Source organism: Aspergillus nidulans, chromosome IV (assembly GCF_000011425.1).
Source record: "Aspergillus nidulans FGSC A4 chromosome IV".
Classification (NCBI taxonomy): domain Eukaryota; kingdom Fungi; phylum Ascomycota; class Eurotiomycetes; order Eurotiales; family Aspergillaceae; genus Aspergillus; species Aspergillus nidulans.
Window position 1 is genome coordinate 1,348,854 of NC_066260.1, and position 23,453 is coordinate 1,372,306.

Below are 23,453 nucleotides of genomic sequence, written 5' to 3' on the forward strand. Positions count from 1 at the left end.
CTCAGCAATATGGAGGACCATGCACTGTTCACAATCCGACATTTGCTGCTTAGATCATTTCGAGCTTCTCCATTTCCAAGCATTAGAACCTCGCTTGCGCAGAACAGCCGCCACCGTCGCATCTCATCTCCCAAGCGCCTCTTACACCACCATGCGAAACATACAAATCACCTAGGCGATGGACAAGCCTATCCACTCTCCGGATACTATTCCGATATCCTTTCCGCACGTCATTCACACCGCGGCCAAGCCACAACATCTCCCTCAGCACCGCAACAGAAACCTGAAACGCCGCGTGCCCAAACGAACCAACTGCCGCAATCGCCCGAGGAACGGATGGCAATTGTCTTTGGAACTCGGTTAGCTGGGCCTGGCCGATCCTCACGCTATAATCGGGGGTCGAATTCTGCCTGGAAGACTGTCAATGGCGTGCCCATACCGCCGAGACCCGAAGAACCAGATAACTGCTGTATGAGCGGCTGTGTACACTGTGTGTGGGATGATTACCGAGATGAAATGGAAGAATGGGCTGCATTACTAGCACAGGCAAAGGCCAAGGGCGGCACATCAAAGTCGCCCAAGGTAGTCCCGACCGCCATACCAAAGACACCGGTTGATGTGGCGGCTAGTACGAGCATGGATGACGATGGGGGCGGCAGTGAGACGAACTGGTCGTTGCCAGGGTCTGGTGATGATCTTTTTGCAGATATTCCTGTTGGTATACGAGAGTTCATGAAGACAGAAAAGAGGTTGAAACAACTTCATCGCAATGCGGACGATGCTTGAGCCCCGCTTGGAGCTTCCCTCGGCTCGATGCTGTTATGCTGTCAGGATACATACCTGTCAATTGTATATGAACAATAGATTTTTAGAATTGTACATAGTTTAGAAAGCGGACACTGGAAGATGGTACATTGGCGTGGTCAGTTAACAATATCCTATACTAACTGGAGTGGGAATGATAGCCACCCGCTCGAAGCACTAATCTTACCTTCTTCCTGGGTCTCTACTCTGTATAGATTACAGAGTCCAAGCTCAAATACACGAACGGTTTCAAACTCACTCTTGTAGTCTGTACAGAACCATTCCTAACCGCCTCATTTAAGAGATTTTCATGAAGGCTCCATAAATCCTATCATCACAGAAAAGTAAAATATGAAGCCGGTCATGGTGCTTCCTATACCTCCGCCTATACTAACGCTGTGTCCTTGGACTAATGAGCAGACATCAATCTATTTCTAGATGACCCCGGGTCACGCTTAGCTTAGCCCCGAGGGTTGGGATACAATTGTCGTGTAATTAGACAATACTCACCAGGTTTGGCTGCACATGGCATCCAGCTCACTTTTCGTACAGTTTGGTGATTTCGAACTATTTACACAACAAAACACATTGCGCTCTGAACTGAGCACAGCCAAGAGCTTTTAACTGATCTGCACGATTAGGATATTTCGTCAGACTCTAGTGGTAAACTGGTTAAGTCAAGAGCTCTCTGGGATAAACATTGCCATCTGCCGCATATGACTTCCTCTTCTCTGGCGTAGCTTGACTCTAGTTCTGGTATATTTATGTTCTGAAAGTGTATTTCACGATATAAGACATTGAGAAACAATCCATAATTACCAGGACTGACCACGTTTCTAGCCTCGCATCTGTGGATAAGGGCTCCGCTGGGCTTCTTTGATCTATTAAGTGCTTATAAACTTTCAGCTCCTAGCGAATAAAGCACCTAGAAAACGGTCGAACAGATCCGAGGCCACTCCGTATAAAGTATTTGCCGTTATTTACCTAGACGAACATCCTCGGGGTTGACTTTTGGCGGTTGCCGGCATGTCCTTGAATACACCATTTGTGTTCACGAAGATTGACTACATTGAATTAGAAGTAAACCCAAGCACTCTTGAGTTTCCCACGGCTCTTTGTCATCTGGAAGCTGGAAGTTGTTTTATCCCAATACTAGCAATATTAGCTGACGTTCCGCGATATATTCCGCGTCGGGCTACGGTGGACTGTAGCAACCTTTTTAGTCATCGAAAAAGACAGGATCATCTCCAAGCGCGTCCGCTAGAGACAAGCTGTTTTTCCCAAACCTCGGCCAAATTTGATAATCGAAGACCATTCTTTTCTCTCTTTCCCACTCCCCCTCCCCTAATTTCAACAAGCCTCTCCTCTCTTGTTTTACGCGTTTACTTCTTCCGTCATGTTCACAGTTCTCCGCAGCCGGCCAGTTGCGGCGCTCAGAGCTGCCACGGTATGATCCTTTACTCTCCCTGGCCTAATGACACAATCTATTGACATGCTTGCTGGCATTCTGTAGGGCTCATCTTCGCGCATTGCTCAGCAGCAAAGAAACCTCTCCATCCATGAATACCTTTCCGCCAACCTGCTGAAATCAGTACGTGCACAGTCGAGCGCGCTTTAGATACTCAACTGATCTTCATTCAGTATGGTGTGGGTGTGCCCAAGGGTGAAGTCGCTCGGTCGGCAGAGGAGGCTGAGAAGGTCGCCAAGTCACTCGGTATATATCTGTCCTTCCCCCATCTGGTAATCTGTACTAAGATGCGCGTCTCGCAGGTAACGATGACATGGTTATCAAGGCTCAGGTCCTTGCCGGTGGTCGTGGCAAGGGTCACTTTGATAACGGCCTCAAGGGAGGTGTGCGCGTGATCTACTCGTGAGTCTGAGCTCCTAACTCCAGCTTTTCTGCTTGACTAACTTGGTTTGTGTCTATTCAGTCCCACCGAGGCCAAGATGTTTGCTGGTCAAATGATTGGACACAAGCTCATCACCAAGCAGACTGGCGCCGGCGGTCGTCTTTGCAACGCCGTTTTCATTGTCGAGCGCAAGTTCGCTCGTCGCGAATTCTACCTTGCTGTCCTCATGGACCGCAAGACTCAAGGTCCTGTCATCGTTGCTTCGTCGCAGGGTGGTATGGACATCGAGGCTGTCGCCAAGGAAAACCCCGATGCCATTATCACGACTCCTATTGATATCAATGTCGGCGTGACGGATGCCATCGCCACCAAGATTGCCAATGAGCTCGGTTTCTCCGAGCAATGCGTTGATGACGCCAAGAAGACCATTCAGAACCTTTACAAGGCCTTTATGGAGACCGATGCTACTCAGATTGAAATCAACCCTCTGTCTGAGACTTCAGACCACCAGGTTTTGGCCATGGACGCCAAGTTGGGCTTCGACGACAACGCCGAATTCCGTCAGAAGGAAATTTTCTCATGGAGGGACACCACGCAGGAGGACGCTGACGAGGTCAAGGCCGCTGAGTATGTTCATTCAATCTGTTCAAGAAACTCTCTAACCAGTATAGGCACGGCCTGAACTTTATTAAACTTGATGGTGACATTGGTTGCTTGGGTGTGTATCCCCGTCCCAATGATATTATAGCAGTTCTAACTCGTACAGTCAACGGTGCTGGTCTCGCCATGGCCACCATGGATATCATCAAGCTTAACGGTGGCAGCCCTGCCAACTTCCTTGATGTCGGAGGCGGTGCCACCCCTGCTGCCATTAAGTCGGCGTTCGAGCTCATCACAAGCGACCCCAAGGTTTCGGCTATCTTTGTCAACATCTTCGGTGGTATCGTCCGCTGCGACGCCATCGCGCAGGGCTTGATCAACGTTGTTCAGGAGATGGGCCTGCGCACTCCTATCGTAGCCCGGTTACAGGGAACCAACATGGAGCAGGCTCACAAGCTGGTGCGTAAAAAAAAATGTTATCGGTCAGTAGTAAGTGCTAACGTTTGTAGATCAATGAATCCGGCCTCAAGATCTTCTCTATTGAGGACCTCCAGAGCGCTGCGGAGAAGTCCGTTCAGTTCTCCAAGGTTGTCAAGATGGCCCGCGAAATCGACGTGGGCGTTGAATTTACTCTCGGTATCTAAGCTCCGTTCGAATCCCTTTCAACCATCCGGTGCCTCCTTTGTTCGTTTTTTTTTTTTTCTCTTTCTCTGGTGAATTAGGTATTCGCTGAATCGATTGGAAAGGGATGCGCAGAGGAGGGATGGTGTGTTTGTAATTGTCAAGTGTGACGCTAACAGAATCCCACTGCCCACAGACTAGTCGTGTCCAGTTATACCAAACAGTGGGCGGATAGGTGTATCGGGGGTGGAATAATCTGAGGAAAGGTTAGGAGAATCTGTAATAGAGAGCTTTCCAGTTATTTTTGTACATCCTTCTTTTGTGGGTTGGTTTCCTATTGTCAATGCTTTTTATGTCTTAGACTTCAATCCCTCCTTAATCTGCATATGAAATGTTTAGAACTTCAACAAGTTGAATCTGTTCAACTCCCACCAACTCCTGTAACTGGTCTAGTCTAATTCCAAGTAGGTAGCTATACCAAGCTGCTGTAGGGAACTGTTACCGTATGATCCAACAAAATTATTGTAAATATCTTTATACAGCTCGGAGGGGGCGAGATCCGCAAGCAAATATCATATACCATTCGTGGGGCTTTCCGTCATCTCGGCTGAGTTTCGCAACTATTATTCCAGCAAACAACCTTTTGGTTGTCTTCATGATTTGACAAATGCTTTAATAACCGCCCATGGATTCGAATATCCAGGATATTATCTCTCGCTTCAAACAGCTGAACACGGCCTCGGCTCGACGTACCGTTTACCAACAGATCATAGACCAGCTAAACCCTCATGAATGGAGAGACGTGCAGAAGCGTGTCAACCAGCGAACCTTTCAGAAGGATATCCTCGGTTCACTACCTATAGAAATCGCAGTGCAGATCGTTCAATACCTCGATATAAACGATGTACACCTTCTCCAAAGGGTCTCGCGAAGATGGCATGAGGTACTGTCTTCAGAACCAGTCTGCAGCATCTTGTTCCGCCAGTATACCGGGGGTTCCCTCGATAGCGACTTCAAATCTACCTTCGCCCGCTATTCGAGGCAGCGGTCCCGTCTAGAGCAGGGACGTCCAGTTGCACATGTACAATTGGACATACCCTTTAGTCAAGACCTCGACTATTGTGACGGCAGATATGCCTGGTCTGCTGATGGTGGTACCACAATCGTTGTCTTTGAAATGTGCTCCCGCAAGACACAGCGCTTCTGCACGGAGAATCGCGAGCGGTTTGAGAAATTCTGCTTATCTGAAGATCTAGTGGCTGCAATCACCGTTCGCGGGTCAGTTGTTCTACAATCCCGTTTCCAGTTTGCAATTTACATGAAGTAACAGGTATTGCCACGCTTGGGACATCCGTACGGAATATACGCGCTCCATCCGTCTTCCCAACACAAATTTATCTCACTTTGTCATCGACAGCTTCAGAGTTGCTGTATATTATGAGAACTTTCGCTTAGATGGCCAGGAAGGTGGGGTTGTCATGCACTTTGACCTTCGGCCAGGAAGCCCAAGAACCCATCGGATTCAACCAGTTGAAGAGCTAGCACTCTTGAGCTTGGATAAATCCTCAAATTTTCTGACCACTATCTGTCTCAAACACTATAGCAACCGGGATCCAAGCTATATACCCAATAAGCCTCGCCTCCGCGTTCTGAAATATGAGCTTCATGAAAATGGGGAAGCCTCAATCGCACGCTCCTATACTTTGAATCTGCCCTCCTCCAGCAATAGGACATACTTGGCGAGGGACTTACCACAGTACTACAAAAACATGGGGTTCCTCTATGTCTCGTCCTCATCTGCTCTTTCGTTCGTTCTACCAATTACTTATCACCCACAAACAGAACAAGTTTGTATACACGCATTGCTCGATCTTCGGGTGGCTGACTCTTTGTCTATGGCCAACGTTGATAATGGCATTCTCTACTGGGTCAGAGATGATGATGGCAAGCAAAGTATCTGGATCTCTAATCCCTACGCTGTGACTCCTCTCTGTGCTTCTCGGGGCTTGGAGTTTGACCTTCCGAGAGCTCCGCCAGACGAGACTCCTCTCATGGGTCATCACCGTCGTTTACTGACAGGAGATTCTCGATTTGTGTCCATGACCGACATATCGGGAACCCAAGTGTGGTTTTTTGAGGACGCGAACCAGTTGGGATACGTAGAAACCAACCCCTAGTTAGTTAGGCAAATATGTCTCTATTTTATATCCTTATGGCGGTAACTGAAGTCTCGCGCACATTGATGCGATTGGACTACTGAGATTTGTCTGCTTATAGATAAAACAAGGGGGCCAAGTGGGCAATATATCAATGGCAATGTTGTATCTTTAGTGAACTTGGACGTGACCAAAACATATTTCGGGGTTCGAACTTCTCCTGCTCGCCACTCTTTTCTCTTCACAGCAACAGCAGACGTTCACATTTACTAGTCTGTCCTAGTCCATTATATATGACATATATCCTCTACAACTGCTTCATTTCATATGTCGATCATTCGAACACGATTAACTGCTTAATTTGTCTGCTGCCTTTCCTCCCCGCGAACTTGTCGCGTATCTGGCACAAGAACACCCCACCGACCACGACGTGAAAATCCTGAGGCCTGAAAACGAAGAACCAGCTATTGGTCTTATATGAGACATTTCTTCAGAAGATTAGGAAACAACATCATTGGTGAGAGTGCTCAAAGGCTGGAGCCTCTTTTTGCGACAACTCGGAAAGCAGAAGCGGAGACACTACTTGGTTGATCAGCGCCTGCTTGGCCCAGACACTGGCCATTATTATCAGCTGTGTTGACGGAGCGCTTCTCCTCACCTCTGCTGCTTTTTCTACTGTCTATTCTCCCGTGTGTTTTCCTCTATTGCCTGTTTCCATATGCGTACCTCTTTCCTGACCATTTTCACAGCAGATCTTATTGAGAGGTAGAAGAAAATTTCGCCGTCCTGTTCCAGGTTCCCGTCCCCCGCCTGCGGCGTGCGGCCGCTGTCGCCCATTACCCCTGTTCCGCCGCGCGAGATGAGCAGTCTCGCTGATTTTCCATCAAGAAATACGGTCGCGTCTGGTGCTACGGGTGCGCCTGGTAGGATACGGAAGCTTCCTGTTCTCTCGTCATCTGTCCCGTCCGGCACATTGACGACTAAACCGATGGAGGTCACTCCGCCTCCTTCGGCTGCCGCTAAGAGCGCCCATCACAGTACCCCGGATAGTGATCGAGCGGGCGCAAATACCACGACGACATCCAATGGCTCGCCAGACTCAGGGAACCCGAACAATCATGCGACGCACGGCCAGGCTATTGGTGCCGCCGCTGCAGCCCAACAACCCAAGGTCGTGCAAACAGCCTTCATCCATAAGCTTTACAAGTATGTCTAGCTCCAGGTTTCGCACGGAGATACTGTTTGTGTCCGGGCATTTGCTAAGTTATATGTTAGCATGTTGGAAGATCAAAGCATCCAGCATTTAATATCATGGTCCAGCACCAACGACAGCTTTGTCATGTCTCCTACATCGGAATTTTCCAAAGTCCTCGCGTGCGTATCCGCCTTCTTTTGATCGTCAACCACTAATTGACCATATAGTCAATATTTTAAACACACCAACATTTCATCCTTTGTGAGACAACTGAATATGTATGGTTTCCATAAAGGTAGACCGTTTCCTGGCCGCATAATCGCTCTTAATAACGTCGGTGACAGTAAGCGATGTCTTTCATACCGGATCTCCTGACTCTGCGCTCTGGGAATTCAAACACGGCAACGGAAATTTCAAACGCGGCGACCTTGTTGGATTGCGAGAGATCAAGCGACGAGCTTCGCGACATGCCTTAATCCATCGAGATTCGTTTCCAGGCCACAAAACCGCCGCCTCACAACCCGGCACACCAGCGGAGCCTGCCCCCGATGCTACTGAAGCACGGTTGATGCAATTAGAGCATATGCTTTTCGATATGCATAATCGCCTCAGCCGGGCCGAGGAGGGAAATGCAACATTGAATTCAAGGTGTCAAGCTATGGCGGAGAGTATCATCAAGTGTCACCAAGTAAGAACTCAATCCCCAATGTTGGTCCTTTGCTTATCACATTCTAGTGGAGTCATACGCTATCCCGGCTGCTGCAAAGAATGGTGCCTGACCGTGAAAGTTTCTTATACCGTGATTGTATGAATATCTTTCGTACTTGATGACCGAAACTGACGTATAGCAGTGACCAATATGCAAACGGAATTGGAGAAGCACCTGGACAGTGCTCGATCTTTTGAACATCCAGACATGAGGCTGTTGCACATACCAAGCGTCGCAGTCGATTCAGGCCCTCCGTTGTCTCCACGACAAATGCCGCAAGATGATAGTCGACGGCCATCTATAATGGATACATCGAGATCAAATATGATTCGTCCGCCTGTACCCCCTCATTTGTCCGCCTCGCCCCGTCGTTATGGCTCAATTGGAGCAGCAAACTCTTCTCCCAACTACAGCCGCCCTCAGGTCCCGTCTATAGTTACTCCGCAGCCACCAGTGCCTCATCCTCTATCATCCGCATCCTCGCCGCCCGGCCCAAATCTTGCGCGGCGACATACCTCGGCAGATATACGCCAACATGGATGGCCGCCACCAGGTATTTCACCATTTCCTCTGAACCAGCCGTCCTCACAGGGCCCATCTCCTTGGTCGCCATCACCGCTTCGCACACCGACATCGAGTGACCAACAAGTACGAGATGTATTAGCACAGTACGAAATGGGCGCACCGCGCCGCCTCCAACAAGACATCTCGCGAAATGCCACCCCGCCGCTGAATTCTGACCAGCAGGGTCCTATAGATAACGGCTGGGGATTTGGCGGTCCCAAATTCCCTCGGCATGAGTCCTCTTTGCCTGCTACCCGCCGGTCGAGCATGGCAAGTAACGTACATTCGCTCCTCAACCCTGCCGATACTGCCGAAAGACCTGATGAGGATCAGCATGCTGCGGAAGATCGAAAACGGAAGCGACTCGAGTGAGTCGGCTTTTTTTCTCTCTTTTGGAAACTCTTCGCAATATTTTTCGTGAGTTGGGACAAAGAGCTCATTGTCACATTTACATTCATTACATTCTGGAGTGTGGCACTTGTAATATCTGGGCTTGATATAATTGTACAATCCTGGGCGCGGAATTTTGGATACCACGGTTATGCTCAGGAGAGCTACCTGCCTTTTTTGCTATCTCTCCAGCTCATTTTCTCGTTTTATAAACCTGTTTACCATCTTGGGGCATAGTATAGGTGCCGGTCAAAGGCATCATATATATGCTGGCATATATGCATTCTCACGCCAATTCCGGCTTATAGAGTTTATTCCCTTCATTGGCTTTGTCTCACTTGGGAGGACAGAAAATGGGCATTGACGCAATGCGGGATCTTTGGCTCTCGTGTCTTATTGGGTTGACACGTACGCTGACGGCGTGACAGTCCCGGAGTTTCGACATAAAGATAGCATTGGGGTATATTAGGGTATATTGCAGGAACTCTAAAACAGCGAAGGCAATCATCGCTTCTTTCTCTTCTTTGACCGCTCAGCCAAGATCTCATCAAGAAAACTTGTGGCTTTTTTCCTCCCCTTGGCCCTAAGCCCTTGTGAGCTGGCCGTATTCTCTTCCTCACTGTCCTTGTACTTCGTTTCGCTATCCGCACCTTCAGTCCGTGTTGTAGGCTCAGCGCTCCCCCCGACCTTTCTCTTTCTCGACGATGCGTTCTTGCTAATTGACGCTGCCCGGCCCTCATCATCATCATCGACATCTTCGTTTTTTCCGACAGCCGAGCCCTGCTGGTTATGACCTGGCGCTCCTTTCGAGGCATGATTTTTGGACGCAGGATCAGCGGTCTTTTGTCGTGCCTTCTCTTTCTCAGCCATAACCCTTTTATAATTTCTCCCGAGTAGCTGTCTCCGTAGTTCATCGTTCGAATCGAGCTCCCTGCGGTTCCAGCTCCCATCTGCGGCTTTCGTAGGCAACGGCGCTCCGAGACCAAGTCTGCAATTCCAGTCAGTTAGCAAATTTCTTCAGTGTACATAGGAGCCACATAGTCAAATGCGACGCACGTCTCAGGAACAGCTGTAAAAATCTCCTCTTCTTCTTTTTGCAGCTCGGCGTCGGTTTTCGCATTGTTTTCGCCTGTTGCAGGCGTTGCGGGGAGCCAGGATGCGACAAGGCGCTGGCTGCGGGCGAGGGCGATGTTGGCCTTATTCAGGATGACATCTGTGTCGGCTTTTGAAAGAGACATCTTTAGCCCTTTCTTTCTTGCTTGTTTTCGGGTCTGGTACGTTGAATGTACTTGAACTATTTTAATTTATTTCTAGAAGAAAGCTTGGCAGTGGTCGGAATGGAACAAGTATTATCAGTTTATCAATCTATATCGTCATATTCATGGTCTTTTGACTCTAGCTATATACAGGCATTATAGTACATAACCACAAAAATGAGACCAGGAGAATAATAAATATATAATACATAAGCAGCGTATCTCGAACTTTATTCCCGCCGCATCTAGACATTAGGCGACAGTAAATCATACTTCACACAATTCTCCACACTCTCAATGCTCGCCCTAAGTAAGCCACGAGCTTCAAGACCAACCCAGACGCGAAGCATTGAGGTGTCGCCCGACCGAATTGTCTTTAGGAAAGTGGCATTGGAACCGAGTTTCCGTAAGATGGGAAGGGCACTGGAAAAGTGAGTCAGTTCTGCGGATTACCAAAAGAGGGGGTTTTGAGCGGGTGGCAGCTCGATGATTTCGAGCAGCAAGGCAGGGAATATCGGCGCTAACCTCTTAAAGAGATCGAGATCAGGATCCATGCTCCGGCCAATGCCTTCGAGGAGGAGAATGGAGATGACGACGTTGACAAAGTCCCCTTCCAAGCGGACGTGGTGTCGCCGGACCATAGATAGCACTTCGCTAAGAATATCGCCGATCTTGATGTTCCCAAGTGCAAATGTCCGTGATTTGACGCCGAGGACTAAATTTTGCATTCTCAAAGCGAATATGTCTGGGTCGATGACTTCCTCTGGCTGACGACACCGCTCAACCATGAGTTCACCGGCGCGGTGGCCGTCGAATTCGGCGACAGCTCGGAAGAGGGCTAAGAAGTTCGCGCGGTTGGTGTCATTCAGCTGTGTTACTAACCCTGTGTCAATGAAAAGGAGCTGCGGTCGGTAGCCTTCTGCGTTGAGCTCTTCTAGAGCCCTTTCCCACTTTTGGGAATCATCTGCATGTGGCAGCAACCGGGCGAGTATGGCGTCTGCAACATCGACCTCCTTAAGAGTCGGTGCTTCATCTGCGCGGCCCTTCTTGCGGAGAGACAAATCAAGCTCGCTAGGCTGATAGAAACGAACCATGATGTTCCCTGGATGAAGGTCCGCATGCACAAAATTATCAATCAAGAGCATATGTAGAAAAGCATCCAAGCCTTCGTTTGCAATCTCATGCTGGTACACACCTCCTCCCTTTTCCAGAAAGGTGGACAGAGGTATGCCCTGGGCGAATTCCTCAATAAGCACCTCGCGGGTGCTATAATCCAAATACGGATACGGGAACCAAGCTGTGGTACGGGATCTGAACTTCTCGCGGAAGATTTTCAAGTTTGTGGCCTCAATCCGCAGATCGAGTTGTAGCTTCATCATCTCACCGAACTGAGCAACCTCATCAGGGAACGACAGCCAGTGCATGGTTGGAACCGCATTAAGCAAAGAAGCAAAGAAACTCATGATACGCAGGTCCCTGCGGATTAGTCGCTCAACGCGAGGATGCAGTACTTTGACTGCAACGTATGAGGACGGAACTCGCCTGGGGGTGCTCTTGACCAAGGCGTCAACGTTTTTTCTGAGCTTGCCCCTTAGGTTCTGAGGCTCACAGGTTAGCTGGTTATCTGCAAGATTAGCCAGATTCGGCTTGAGCTTCGCCTTGTACACTTGTGCGATGGCGCCCACTCCCAAAGGTTCCTCGTTGAATTCCTCGAAGATATCCTCAAAGGGCATTCCACTGAACGCCTTTTCTATTATCCGCTTTGTTTCATGTAACGAATGGCCGGGAGCATTCGAGTGTAATGACGACATGATTTCGCACATTTCGGGAGGGAAAATATCAGTACGTGATGCGGCCCATTGCCCAAGCTACGAAGTCAGCAGGTTTTGAATAATATAGTCAAAAGTATTTACCTTGATAAAAGCAGGACCTGCGCGCTCCATGGCCCTAACAAGAAAACTATACCACCACAAGGTGCCTGTGCGAGCCCCGTCGTTATTCTTGATGCGCCTTCCAAGCCATATCGTAGGCGCCGTCAGGATGACAGGTAGGAAGATGATGACTAGGTGGACGAAACGAAAGCCAGTCGCTATTGTGTCGTAGACATAATATGTCCAGTAAGCTACAACAGGGCCCCCGAGCCCTATTCGTTGTTCTGTCTTCTCAAGGACATCTTCTCTGAACTCCTGGCGCGAAGCCTCCAACATCAGTCTTTCCCCGGTTTTACCGTCATCTTCTGTTTCCGCAATCTTCACAAAAGCGCCTGGAGCGAGTGCTGCAAAAATAACTGCACCAATTCTCGGAACCCCTTTCTGACGGCCCTGACTTGGACGCTGCGGACATGACAACTGCGTGAAGCGGCGGCTTGGAGGCAGAGGGAGACGGGCGAGAAGTTGTGGGGTTCTACCGCAAGTCGCACGGATACAGCGAAGCTGGAGGGAAATCCTCATGTTCTTTCACTCGTAAAGCATTTAATGACATGGAGAGATATATGTAGGAATGATGGCGAACGCGGAGTGTACGGAATGTAAGGACGGTGATTGTAGTGTACGCGGGAAGTTGCAGTAAACCTCCGTTAGTCGAGTCAAGATTTGGCATGTGCTGCCGACGTCATCGTCTTATCTACTGTACTACTTTCAAGTCAATCAAGTAAGTTGAGCCTTCATCATTAATCTGTGTTCCTTGTTCAACATTACTCATTTATTATGTATTTTCAGATCTGCCTTGATTTAGAAATTCTAGGGGCTCTAAAATTAAAGCATTTTCACAGGTCCGGCAGCTCCACACTCCTACTGGAATTCCAGAGCTACACTCACCACCTTCATCCTCGCTAGGATAGATGAAGATTTTGGATAAAATGCTTTGTGTGCTCCTAGCCGTCATGGCCAGGTCAATCCAGTCGACGTCCGCTATTTGCCAAATTCTGTGATGTCAACAGTTAATCCACTCCACTGGACATGATACACGATGAGTCTTCTCCGCTATCTTATTTCTGACGTCGAAGCGGCTATTGCCCGCTCATGGTCTTAGTTCTGGACTGGCAAAGTTGTATGTTGTATTACAAGCTGTGCCTGCATACTGAAATTCTTGTCAGCTTGCTTCCCCCCCCCTCTCTTTCAACTAAGACCAGGTTCTCTGTCCGACTGGTTGTTGAAACATCACCAATGCCGCACTTCGATACCTTCCGTTAGCTGAAGTTCCTTGAGCTCTTTGGAAAGGGGTAGAAAAAGGCAGGCGTATCTCCATGGACAAACAAAGCAAGCGAACCGAGCAAAATGCGGGAAATAGGAGGGCGAAGGTGAGCACTTCGTTCCAATCTGGACAACGAATGCTTATTCAGGGAAATATTGCGTCCAAAGGTCTTCTTATGGAGGTCTTTAGGCCACAGACGAGCCATACCGAAGGCCTTGAATGGCTGTTTTCTATGGTTGACGGCACTCGTCTTATCCGGTGTCGGAATCCAGCTATCTCACGTACGAGATGTTGACCTGAATGTGAGCGTCCTGTCTGTCAATTGCCCCGCCATATCGTTATGAGCTATAACCTACACGATCGATTGATAGCAACAGCTGTCATGGACCAGAAATGCACCGCTAGAAAGGAACTTAGGCGAACTAAGGTCTGTGCAGAGTTCTTGCGACTGTGCACGAATCATCGCTGGCTTCCAACTGGTGAACGAGCAATTTGACTATACACCATGTCGGCATGTCTGTTCACAGATCTTGGCCAGAGTTCTGGCGAATGGACGGCCAGAGCTCAACAACATTATTCTTTTCTACGTCATTTCGATCTAGGCGAACTGCATCATTACAAATTAGTTCTGTTGGCTAACTGGCTAACTGGCTGACATTATGATACATCCTTGCTTTGCTTATGGCGGCGATGCCAAACAAAAGGTAATAAGAATATAATCAAAAAAAATTGTTCAAAGTTGCATTTACTAGAAGGCATTCTTTGTGATAGTTACAGATTTAATCTAAAACTCATAATGTAATTGCGGATGACTTGCAGCACACTGTTCTTCGGCTATCTGAACATCGGAGTCATATAACCAAAACTCTCATATATTAGATGGCAAAAGAGTAGCTTCTCATCACTTCTTCAACCACAGCTCCAAGGCCTTGAAAAGAGATAGAAATGCTCGAAAGATACTGGTCGTATACAAGTGAGATGGATTGTCCACATGAATGACAAAAGAAAGCCGGAATCCAACTCGAAAGAGCGATAGCTCGACGACTTATGGCGACTGCCTAGCCATCAATCTCCTAACTAGCTACAGCTGACCCGGCTTCCTAGAATCGCAATCTGCAACAGGCTAGGAGCACCTCAGCACCACTTAAGATCGTCGATACTGATACTTTAAATGAAATTCATGGTGCTTAAAATATTAATCTGTGTATGTTGTAGGCAAGATTTAAGGCTTATAGACGAGGCGCTTGTGCAGATCTACTTATGGCATCATTGTGCACCAGATCATTACGGAAGTCCCCATCTACTCCCCATCTACAAGTTTATATAATGCCTCTACTATATAGATATCCGAAAAACTCGACACTAGAGTAGTACTTCTCGGGTATACCCCAGTCTCCATAACAGTGCGTGTCGTTTATCCCAATAAGTAAGTGGATCCCATGATTCTGTGCCGTTCAAACCGATCCATCAACCATTTTGAGTCCCCACTACCGCAGCCTACGAACCACTGCTCGGTTTATCTTCGAAAGTCGTCTGCCCTCTCCCCCGACATATCTTTAACACACAGCACGATTGTTGTAGACCAGGAATTCCTGGCGTTACCTCGACTGGAAGACTAAACACTCGTCACGGTCAATTCACAACGCTGGTTTGGGTTGTCGGTTGATCTGCGAGATCATCCGCTCTCGAGCTTGGCAGGTGTGAACTGACTCGTCCAAGAAGTTGATTTTCTTCAAGGACGCAAAAGAGAAGATGTTTGAAGTTAGATAATCATCGGCCATTGAATGCATATGACGATGCATCTTGAACTTCCGCCGCCTCCCAGACACCTACGATCTCCCGGTGCTGAGGGCTACCGTACGCCAACGATCGAGGACACGGAAAAAGAGTTGTCAAGAACATTATCAGAAAGCAATGTAGCCCTTCAGCCAACAGGTTCGCTGGTGCGAGAGGCGCATTCCTCAGCGCTAGAGTCTACACATGACTCTTTTCGTAACCGGCACAGTGGAGTCGACATGTCACTAAATCGGACGATAACTGAATCCTCGGGGGGGAAGCTCAACTGGAAGAAACGAATACGGCACTTTACCTGGGCGTTCTTCACTCTAACAATGGCCACAGGTGGTATTGCCAATGTTATATATTCTAGTAAGTCGCCAGGCCCTTAAGCCATCAGCCACTAACGGCAAACAGTACCTTATAGATTCCGAGGCTTGGATACTATTGGAATTATCTTCTTCCTCGCAAATATTGTCTTCTATATTGTAATCTGGGCTATACTGCTTACGCGCTTTTACTTGTTTCCATATACTTTCAAGGCGTCTCTTTTGCATCCCACAGAGTCATTGTTTGTACCAGCATCGGTGGTCTCTTTTGGGACAATCTTGATTAATATCTCACAGTATGGCACTGATAATACTGGACCATGGCTTACTAACGCTGTCCATATTTTATTCTGGATTGATGCCGCCCTGGCTGTTATCTCGTCTGCCGGGATTTATCTTCTTCTGTATGCCCAACCCTGTCCATGTCATTAAGATATGGCTTGGCAGGCTAATTGTAGCAGGTGGTCAACGCAGACCTTTACCATAGCGCAAATGACGCCAATCTGGATTTTTCCGGCCTATCCTATGCTGATAATTGGGCCTCATGCTGGGCTTTTATGCGCTAAGTTGGAGCCCTCTAGAGCCCTGCCCATCATTGTTGGGGGCACGACTATCCAGGGAGTGGGGTTCCTGGTTTCATTGATGGTGTATTCGGCCTTCATCTACCGATTGATGTCCCAGAAGCTGCCAAGGGAGAATATCCGGCCTGGGATGTTTGTCTCTGTTGGCCCAAGCGCATTTACGGTAGCAGGACTTGTGACTATGGCTGCTCAGGCGAACAGTGTTTTCCCGGATGATTTTATGGGCGACGGCATTTTGGCCGCCAACGTCTTAAAGATCGTGGTCAATTTTGCCTCCTTATGGCTCTGGGGGTGAGTACTTTTGCTGCCACAGATTTCCAAGCTGACCTCTCAGTCTTGCAATATTCTTCTTCTTCATCGCAAGCTTCGCGCACCTATCCGCCATCGGCCCTGGGCGAATGATTTTCACGATGGGCTGGTTCTCGTTTGTCTTTCCGAATACTGCGCTGATCACGTCGACATTTGCAGTGGGAAATGCATTTTCCTGCAAACCTATTCTAATTATAGGGTGTGTCATGGTTATTCCTCTTGTGCTGATGTGGCTCTTCGTTGTTTATATGATGATCCGCGCTATAATCTTACGTCACATCCTCTGGCCACAGAAAGGAGAAGACAAAGACGAGGGAGGGTTTGAAATCAATGAGATCAGGCCTGGCACTCTCGGTGCAGAATTCCAGTAAGGTTTCTACTGACGCAGATGATTGTGCTGCTACCATTTGAATGAATGATCATAGTTTGGAGGGATTTGAAAGATTTTGTATACATGTGATTTAAACCAAACCATTCAATGCCATTCGAAAAAAAAGCAGGCTATATAACCTCACGGATTTGGGCTCTGAACACCCATCCACAGTAGTATGCATAGTATAGAAGTAATCACAGCTGGCGTCGGCAGGCTCCGATGGCAAGGGTTCGCAGGCTCCACCTTCTTGGGAACGGTCCAATCCATGGCGGGCGTGCCACATGGAACCTTATCCATCTAACTTGGCTGTTTTTTTTTTCTGCCCCTCGGACTCTGTCTTCTTAAAATATTATTACGCGTTTTCCTCTCCTCTGCTTAATATCTGTTGCTTGAAGAACACTCGCTGTTGAGCTTTCGGCTTTATCACGCACAGCTCTTATCCATCTCTCGTCTTATCGCGCTATCGGGAAACCTCTTATCGTCAATATGCCCCAAAAAGTCTATGTCACCTACAACCAGGTATGAATTGCTCAGTCTGCGCATTCAAGATTCCAGAGTTGCAGAACTACCCTACACAACATACCCGCCTTAAGGGCTCTTCACTGGATACTCGTATGTCGACGTCAGGTCGGTCTAACAATTGTTGGGTATAGGTCCACAAGCTATGCCAATCCTCGGCTGAACAAATCCTCAACACATTCCACCCCAACTTGATGATCGCTATTGGTGGAGGCGGTTATGTCCCTGCCCGCATCCTCCGGTAAATCGACCAGATATCATAGAGAAATTATGATCTGATCAATCACTAGATCGTTCCTCAAGCGCCCCGGCGAGCCCAACATCCCTATTCAGGCCATTGGTCTGTCGCTCTACGAGGATCTTGGTCGCGGTGACCCAGAGGAGGTCCCCGGTACAAAGGTTACCCGAACACAATGGCTGGACCTGAGTTCCCTGGAAATGGCCAACCTGATTGGCAAGAACATTCTCATTGTCGACGAGGTCGATGACACCCGGACAACACTGGAATATGCCGTTCGTGAACTGCAAAAGGATGTTGAGCTTGCGCAAAAGCAGCTTGGTCGCGAAGGCGAGAAGACGAATTTCTTCGTGTTTGTGCTACACGTATGTCCCTACCATGATTTGTGTTGTGAGGATGCCAACAGCTTGAACAGAACAAAAACAAGTCGAAGAAGGGCCAACTGCCCACTGACATGATGGAGTCCGGCCGGTACCACGCCGCTGTCACCACTGATGACGTTTGGATTTGCTACCCATGGGAGGCGAAGTATGATCAAAGCCTTTTCATTTAGAACCAGTTACTTATCAGTTTATAGGGATATTGATGAACACGACGCACTCGCGAAGGCAAACCCCCTAGTCTAAGGTTCAGTCAGCGAAAACCTCAATCTTTCGCATCTGTTATGATCTCGAAATGCGCTCCCTCCGCCGGTTACTAGAATCGTCCCCCCTCTGCTTCGAGGAGCCAACGATCTCAGGCGTCTTTTACGAATGGGTTTTATAGATAAAAGCAATCACTTCAGCATATCTTCATAAGAGGATCTATCTACCTGCAGGGAATAGACCATTTTTTTGCGTGGTCGCTTTTTGGAACATTCACTTTTTTATGAGTTCTCACGCCCAGGCACGATCCCACAAAAACAATCTCACTCTGCGATCTACACATACCTGGCATACGCATTTTATGATACTGTATGCAGCCAAAATGCAAACAGACCGTATCATTGTAGTATATATTACAATATCTCCTTTACCTCTCGTGAACCTATGCCGCCCATATGAGTGGCCAGAGGCCTCGCCTCAAATGCTATAATAGAAAGTTATCGTTCGATTCTCGCATTTAGTCCACGTCAACATTTGCCCGGCGCAGTTCAGCCTTGGCCTGCTCGATCTCCCCCTGCAGCTCCTTGTGCGCCTCAGGCACATCGTGGAAAGTGAAGATCGCCAGACCCAGGCGGCCGAGAAGGTAGCATCCGAAAGATATGAGGGCGTAAAAAGGTAGCTAGATAACGCGCGAATGGCGTCCGTCAGCTTGGGCATTGGAACTGAAAAGGGGTAGAAGGGCCCAAAATGACGTACAACAGGAATGATTTCTTGTTGTATAGTTTCGTTCAGTGGGATAAGTCCGAGGTAGAGAGATAGGTAGAACTAAGCTTTTGTTAGTTTCTGTTAATTGAAGGGGGATAGATGTGATCGCACAGAGGAGACGAGGAGGAGGACGGAGAGGGTCTGCTGGGCGCGCGTCATTGTAAGGGTGCTTGAGATATTGAATTGTTCTGTAATATGTTGATCAGGATAGAAACGAACATGAAAAGATTAACGAAAGCAAGTGGGCTTCAGGAAAGAGCGCAGGTTGAAGATAAATGAGGGACTGGGTTTGAAAGAGGAATTGGATAATGGACACCTGAGCTCACCAAAGGTTGACCGCGGAGATGTGGCTGTACGGACGTATTATAAATTACCTACAGATGTCTAAACAACACTGGGAGACTCCAGCAGGTATTACTGTAGAGCAGAGTATTGAGTACTCATGTAGCTTAATCCTATCTTGTCCATGCGATTTTTCTCTCGTTCTATAAGGAGCTCCACTTGAATAACTGAGGTAGTTCTATCTACTCTGAAGCGATACACTACTCGTACCGCCACGCTAAAGTTCGTTGTCTCTTGACGCCTTAGGCCGCGACGTTTTTCACGATGCATCAATCCATCTTGCCTGTATAACGAGTGATTATCGCTTTTGTCATTCGGGTCAGATCTTAGAACAGAGATTGGGCAAAGGCATCGCCCAATCACTTCTTACAGGTCTACCAACGGATAGCCTTCTGCACAGAGTAGTGAGTACAGCCTATCTATCTGCGAAGCACCTTTCCGGTTTACAGACCTCTAAGGTGCTATAAAAGAGATGAGCAGCAGCAATGACGCCAATAACCTGGACACCCAGGCTGGAAATATAGAAGGATTGCATTTCCCTTCGCTGGAGGAGATTCTCCAGACGCAACGTCCGGCACCAGAGCCGCCCCTCGCCGAGACGCTACCATTAGAGGAGCAAGAAGCCCTTTTGTACTCCGTGGACGATGCCCTGAAAAGGGCCAATGAGGGCGATTCGGCAGCCTTTGAAGGTATGCTGGACGCTTTATCCAAGCTCTGGCATTGCCAATCCCAATTCTTACTGCGGGCTACAGAAGCCCTGGCGAACGGGAGTAGAAACCGTCAGTATATCCAACCAGCTACTATGCCAGTTGCTTACCTGCTTACCGTTTGCAGCTTCGCTTCGTCTTGTGTACGGCCGGACGGGAGTTCTGGATTTCTTCCTCCAGCTTATATCTTCAAAAGAGATTGCGGAGAGTAGCCTGATTCTTCATTCCCTTAGGCTCATTGGGAATTCTTGTGCTGACACAGGTAAGTCTTTTCTTCGTGGATACAGACTTCAGATTTATAAATTATCCAGATGAAAACCGGGCGACTGTGGTGAATTATATACCAGCCATTCTGCAGTACCTACTGCAGCCTGAACTCCGCCAGGTCATAATTCCTGTCGTATATAATCTATGCATTGACTATGGTATGTACTCTGCTTTCTAGATGTTCTGCCTGACTGACGACATGAAGAACCCGCCCAGTCTCAGTTAGCGGCGAACAAAATAGTGTATATCCTTTTAACACTGGTCAAGGATGATGCATTCCAGGGAAATGATGCTCTAATTGACCATGTCTACGAACTAATAGAGCTCGTGGGCGAGCAGGGTATGCATCGTCTCTTATTCGCTAGTACTCACTAACGATTGCAGAACAAGGCGTTGAAAATTCTCCTGATGGGACAATTTCATTACTACTAGCCATGACTGCTGCTGAACCAGCCCAATTCTGTATCCTTGCGAACTGCACCGCGGCTTATATAACCAACACTAGATTTCAGGATATCTGCATATCAAGACGCATGGTCTCGGATATCTTGTCAATGCTCACACGGTCTATATCCTTCGACACAGCAGGCTCTGATGACACGCAAGCAATCGCACAGTCACGGCTGAAGATAAACCAGGCTTTAGCAGAGTTATCTGCCTCGCCGCGTTTTGCAATGTCCTACCCGCTAAACTCATCCCTCTCGCAGACGCTCAGATCTTGGCTAAATAGCCCAGAAGACCAACTTCAGATCTGCGCCTGCGTCATGCTCGGCAACTTGGCACGCTCCGACGAGATCTGCGTGGCCATGGTAAAGGAACAAAAAATCCACGAAGAGCTGATAGCCGTCCTAAACAGCAATGCCAGAGGAGCAGCACTACACTCTGCCCTTGGATTTCTTAAAAACCTGGCAATAGCCAGTGACAATAGGATCATTATAGGCAAAGCTGGGATCGTGCCAGCCATCGCGCGCCTATGGGCGTATGAAACCATCCCGCAAGTCCAGCTTTCAGCAACAAGTATCACCAGACAGCTTGTCAATTCGTCTGTCGAGAATATCAGTCGGCTACTGGAGCCAGCAGAGGGAGAGGAAGCGCAGTCTTACCTCTCATTACTTCTTGCTCTGTTCAAAAGGACCGATTCAATTCCAATCAAAACAGAGATGGGGCGCATCGCAGCCGCGATATGTCGCACGCTCATTCCCAGATACAAAGCCGCCGGTGACTGTGTTCTCGAATCTCTATTCACTCACAAAGACATAGCCCTTCCACTAGGCGCCATGGTAACGCAAACTCAATGGCCTGTAGTGCGGAGCGAGGGGTGGTTTGCTCTCGCACTGATGGCATCCACAAAGGCAGGCTCTGATGCGGTCGTCAATTGTCTGCAAAACATTGATGGTTTCTCTTTAATTGAGCAGACTCTAGGCGCTGCAGAACCACCGGAGACCGAGGCAGACAAGGTGCAGTGGGGCAAGGACCGAGATAATATTATAATTCTCGTGCAGGAGCTGCTAAAGGATGAGGTGAGTCTCTTAACTGCCAATTATACTCAGGCTGATCGATATCCTCAGGCCGATACTGTTGACGCTTCCTGGAAAATTACTATGCAAGGCCTGATGAGACGCCATGTCTCAAAGTATCTTAAGCAGGGTAATTGACACTGAACTTGAACTTGAACCTGTGTGTTCTTGATAGACCAGATATGCTTTCCCAATCAACTGATGTTAAAATATCTTGCTCAACATCATACCTTTGTCAATTGCGTCGGGTATATATTTCATTCCAAACTGTCACGTGGTGATATCCACAGCATGTGGTCCACCTACCGAGGTCAGGACTCCTTTGGATTAAATCTAAAACTAGATACTAGCCAGTTTACTATTCGTCTTGGAGACATCCTTCGTTTTAACTGCTGTAATTGTAATGTCTGACGACAGTGACAAGCGGAAATCGGTCCTAATCACGGGGTAAGCCTATCCTTAACATTGGGCTACACTGTAGCTAGCTCGACTCAGGGAATCCCTACTGAGCCTTGCCTATCCTTTGATACAGCTGCGCTCCCGGAGGAATAGGGAATGCTCTTGCTCGTGAATTTTACAGAAATGGTCTGCGAGTATTTGCAACAGCTCGAAATGCGAGTCAGCTTGAGGATCTTGAAGCCATAGGCATCGAGACGCTGAGTTTGACCGTCGACGATGAAGATAGCGTCCAATTATGCTTTGCAGAGGTGGAGAGGAGACTGGGTCATAAGGGTCTAGATTATCTGGTGAACAACGCGTGAGTTTCAGATGTTAAAGGCTAACACCTTTGTGCTGACTACGCCATAGGGGTCGCAGTATGTATACGAACGGGTATATATAGGCCGAGGCACTGACGACAGCCAGATTATACGGTTCCTGCTACCGAAGTTGATCTCACCGAAGTCCGCGCGACGTTTGAGGTCAACTTTTTTTCCGTGGTCTACATCTGCAAAACGTTCGTCCCACTGCTCATCAAGGCGAAGGGTACTATAGTACAGATAGGGTCAGTTGCAGGGGTACGTGCTTACTCTCTGCTATATTCAGCAACCAAATTGACTCGCAATCATCATCCAGATCATACCCTATGTGTTTGGTTCAATCTACAATGCCTCAAAGGCAGCGCTGCATTCTTATAGCGACACCCTACGGGTAGAGCTAGCTCCATACGGGTATGCAAAGGCGCTTCTTCGCTTCCAGCATGCCGACTAATAACAGTCTGCCAGGGTGAACGTCACTACAGTTGTCACTGGTGGTGTTCAATCACGCATTGCACGCACACAGCGCACTCTGGCACCCAACTCGATCTATGCTCCGATTGAAGACCAGTATACTCGTCGCGTCACACACAGCCAGGACGGAGCCATGCCTCACTCTGCCTATGCCAAGAGCGTTGTTGGACAAGTCTTATACGGGTCTGCGCCGTGGCGTTGGCTCTGGCCTTGGGCCAAGGGGCGAAAGAGCTGGATTTGGGAGGGGAACAAAAGCTGGATTATCTGGTTGTTCATGGGTGGCTGGGCCTGGTCTGGTCTCGCACATGCCGTCATGACGAGGATGTTCGGACTGAATAAGTTGAGGAAGATCCTCGGGAACTAGCTAGTTTGAGTCAAGTCGTCGGGACGGCTGAGGATCCATTGAGAACAGCGAACTTGTTTGGCAGGGGGGCTCTGTCTTGGGTGTCGCCGTTTAGTATGATTAGGCAGGTGATTGCTGTGTAAAGGATCTACAGTTGGTTAGTGGTGTTGCGGGCCATGATCACTTGGTTCAATGCCCAAACGATGCGAATTGATAACAAAGTGCTAATAATTGCAT

General features: G+C 48.3%; 12 protein-coding genes across 12 annotated transcripts, besides 1 other annotated feature; 8 read left to right on the forward strand and 4 right to left on the reverse strand.

The window, feature by feature from the left end:
- Positions 1-23,453: part of a sequence feature (contig 1.117 1..274575(-1)) that runs on past both edges of the window.
- On the forward strand, positions 10-786 carry ANIA_07001 (oxidoreductase-like domain-containing protein; the record flags this gene model as incomplete). Its single annotated transcript, XM_659513.1, has 1 exon — positions 10-786. The coding sequence occupies one exon, from the start codon at positions 10-12 to the stop codon at positions 784-786; it is 777 nt and encodes a 258-aa protein (XP_664605.1).
- ANIA_07000 (succinate--CoA ligase (GDP-forming) subunit beta) lies at positions 2,049-4,288 on the forward strand. Its single transcript, XM_050611966.1, has 8 exons — positions 2,049-2,251; positions 2,318-2,395; positions 2,446-2,518; positions 2,575-2,674; positions 2,736-3,281; positions 3,326-3,372; positions 3,421-3,713; positions 3,764-4,288. The coding sequence occupies exons 1-8, from the start codon at positions 2,201-2,203 to the stop codon at positions 3,896-3,898; spliced, it is 1,323 nt and encodes a 440-aa protein (XP_050467933.1). The 5' UTR covers positions 2,049-2,200; the 3' UTR covers positions 3,899-4,288.
- Positions 4,561-6,052, forward strand: ANIA_06999 (F-box domain protein; the record flags this gene model as incomplete). Its single annotated transcript, XM_659511.1, has 2 exons — positions 4,561-5,153; positions 5,206-6,052. The coding sequence occupies 2 exons, from the start codon at positions 4,561-4,563 to the stop codon at positions 6,050-6,052; spliced, it is 1,440 nt and encodes a 479-aa protein (XP_664603.1).
- On the forward strand, positions 6,891-8,871 carry ANIA_06998 (uncharacterized protein; the record flags this gene model as incomplete). The annotated part of the gene is made up of 6 exons (XM_659510.1): positions 6,891-7,237; positions 7,352-7,405; positions 7,454-7,569; positions 7,724-7,914; positions 7,962-8,031; positions 8,078-8,871. The coding sequence occupies 6 exons, from the start codon at positions 6,891-6,893 to the stop codon at positions 8,869-8,871; spliced, it is 1,572 nt and encodes a 523-aa protein (XP_664602.1).
- On the reverse strand, positions 9,394-10,127 carry ANIA_06997 (DUF3245 domain-containing protein; the record flags this gene model as incomplete). The annotated part of the gene is made up of 2 exons (XM_659509.1): positions 9,394-9,877; positions 9,946-10,127. 2 exons carry the CDS (start codon positions 10,125-10,127, stop codon positions 9,394-9,396), a joined length of 666 nt encoding a protein of 221 aa, XP_664601.1.
- Positions 10,229-12,667, reverse strand: ANIA_06996 (ABC1 kinase family protein). Its single transcript, XM_050611967.1, has 3 exons — positions 12,059-12,667; positions 10,671-12,013; positions 10,229-10,568 (listed from the first exon to the last, which is right to left on the reverse strand). Exons 1-3 carry the CDS (start codon positions 12,593-12,595, stop codon positions 10,391-10,393), a joined length of 2,058 nt encoding a protein of 685 aa, XP_050467934.1. The 5' UTR covers positions 12,596-12,667; the 3' UTR covers positions 10,229-10,390.
- Positions 13,390-13,939, forward strand: ANIA_06995 (uncharacterized protein; the record flags this gene model as incomplete). Its single annotated transcript, XM_659507.1, has 3 exons — positions 13,390-13,618; positions 13,709-13,764; positions 13,865-13,939. The coding sequence occupies 3 exons, from the start codon at positions 13,390-13,392 to the stop codon at positions 13,937-13,939; spliced, it is 360 nt and encodes a 119-aa protein (XP_664599.1).
- On the reverse strand, positions 15,631-16,739 carry ANIA_06994 (uncharacterized protein; the record flags this gene model as incomplete). The annotated part of the gene is made up of 3 exons (XM_659506.1): positions 15,631-15,755; positions 16,351-16,520; positions 16,606-16,739. 3 exons carry the CDS (start codon positions 16,737-16,739, stop codon positions 15,631-15,633), a joined length of 429 nt encoding a protein of 142 aa, XP_664598.1.
- On the forward strand, positions 17,077-18,710 carry ANIA_06993 (xanthine phosphoribosyltransferase). The gene is made up of 5 exons (XM_050611968.1): positions 17,077-17,224; positions 17,359-17,465; positions 17,515-17,827; positions 17,878-17,990; positions 18,040-18,710. The coding sequence occupies exons 1-5, from the start codon at positions 17,192-17,194 to the stop codon at positions 18,086-18,088; spliced, it is 615 nt and encodes a 204-aa protein (XP_050467935.1). The 5' UTR covers positions 17,077-17,191; the 3' UTR covers positions 18,089-18,710.
- On the reverse strand, positions 18,198-19,076 carry ANIA_06992 (dolichol-phosphate mannosyltransferase subunit 3). Its single transcript, XM_659504.2, has 3 exons — positions 18,923-19,076; positions 18,803-18,871; positions 18,198-18,725 (listed from the first exon to the last, which is right to left on the reverse strand). Exons 1-3 carry the CDS (start codon positions 18,968-18,970, stop codon positions 18,564-18,566), a joined length of 279 nt encoding a protein of 92 aa, XP_664596.1. The 5' UTR covers positions 18,971-19,076; the 3' UTR covers positions 18,198-18,563.
- Positions 19,626-21,782, forward strand: ANIA_10882 (putative GTP binding protein; the record flags this gene model as incomplete). Its single annotated transcript, XM_050611969.1, has 5 exons — positions 19,626-19,932; positions 19,988-20,122; positions 20,172-20,285; positions 20,333-20,467; positions 20,512-21,782. The coding sequence occupies 5 exons, from the start codon at positions 19,626-19,628 to the stop codon at positions 21,780-21,782; spliced, it is 1,962 nt and encodes a 653-aa protein (XP_050467936.1).
- Positions 22,048-23,237, forward strand: ANIA_10875 (SDR family oxidoreductase; the record flags this gene model as incomplete). The annotated part of the gene is made up of 6 exons (XM_659503.2): positions 22,048-22,091; positions 22,177-22,401; positions 22,452-22,459; positions 22,509-22,660; positions 22,719-22,813; positions 22,868-23,237. 6 exons carry the CDS (start codon positions 22,048-22,050, stop codon positions 23,235-23,237), a joined length of 894 nt encoding a protein of 297 aa, XP_664595.2.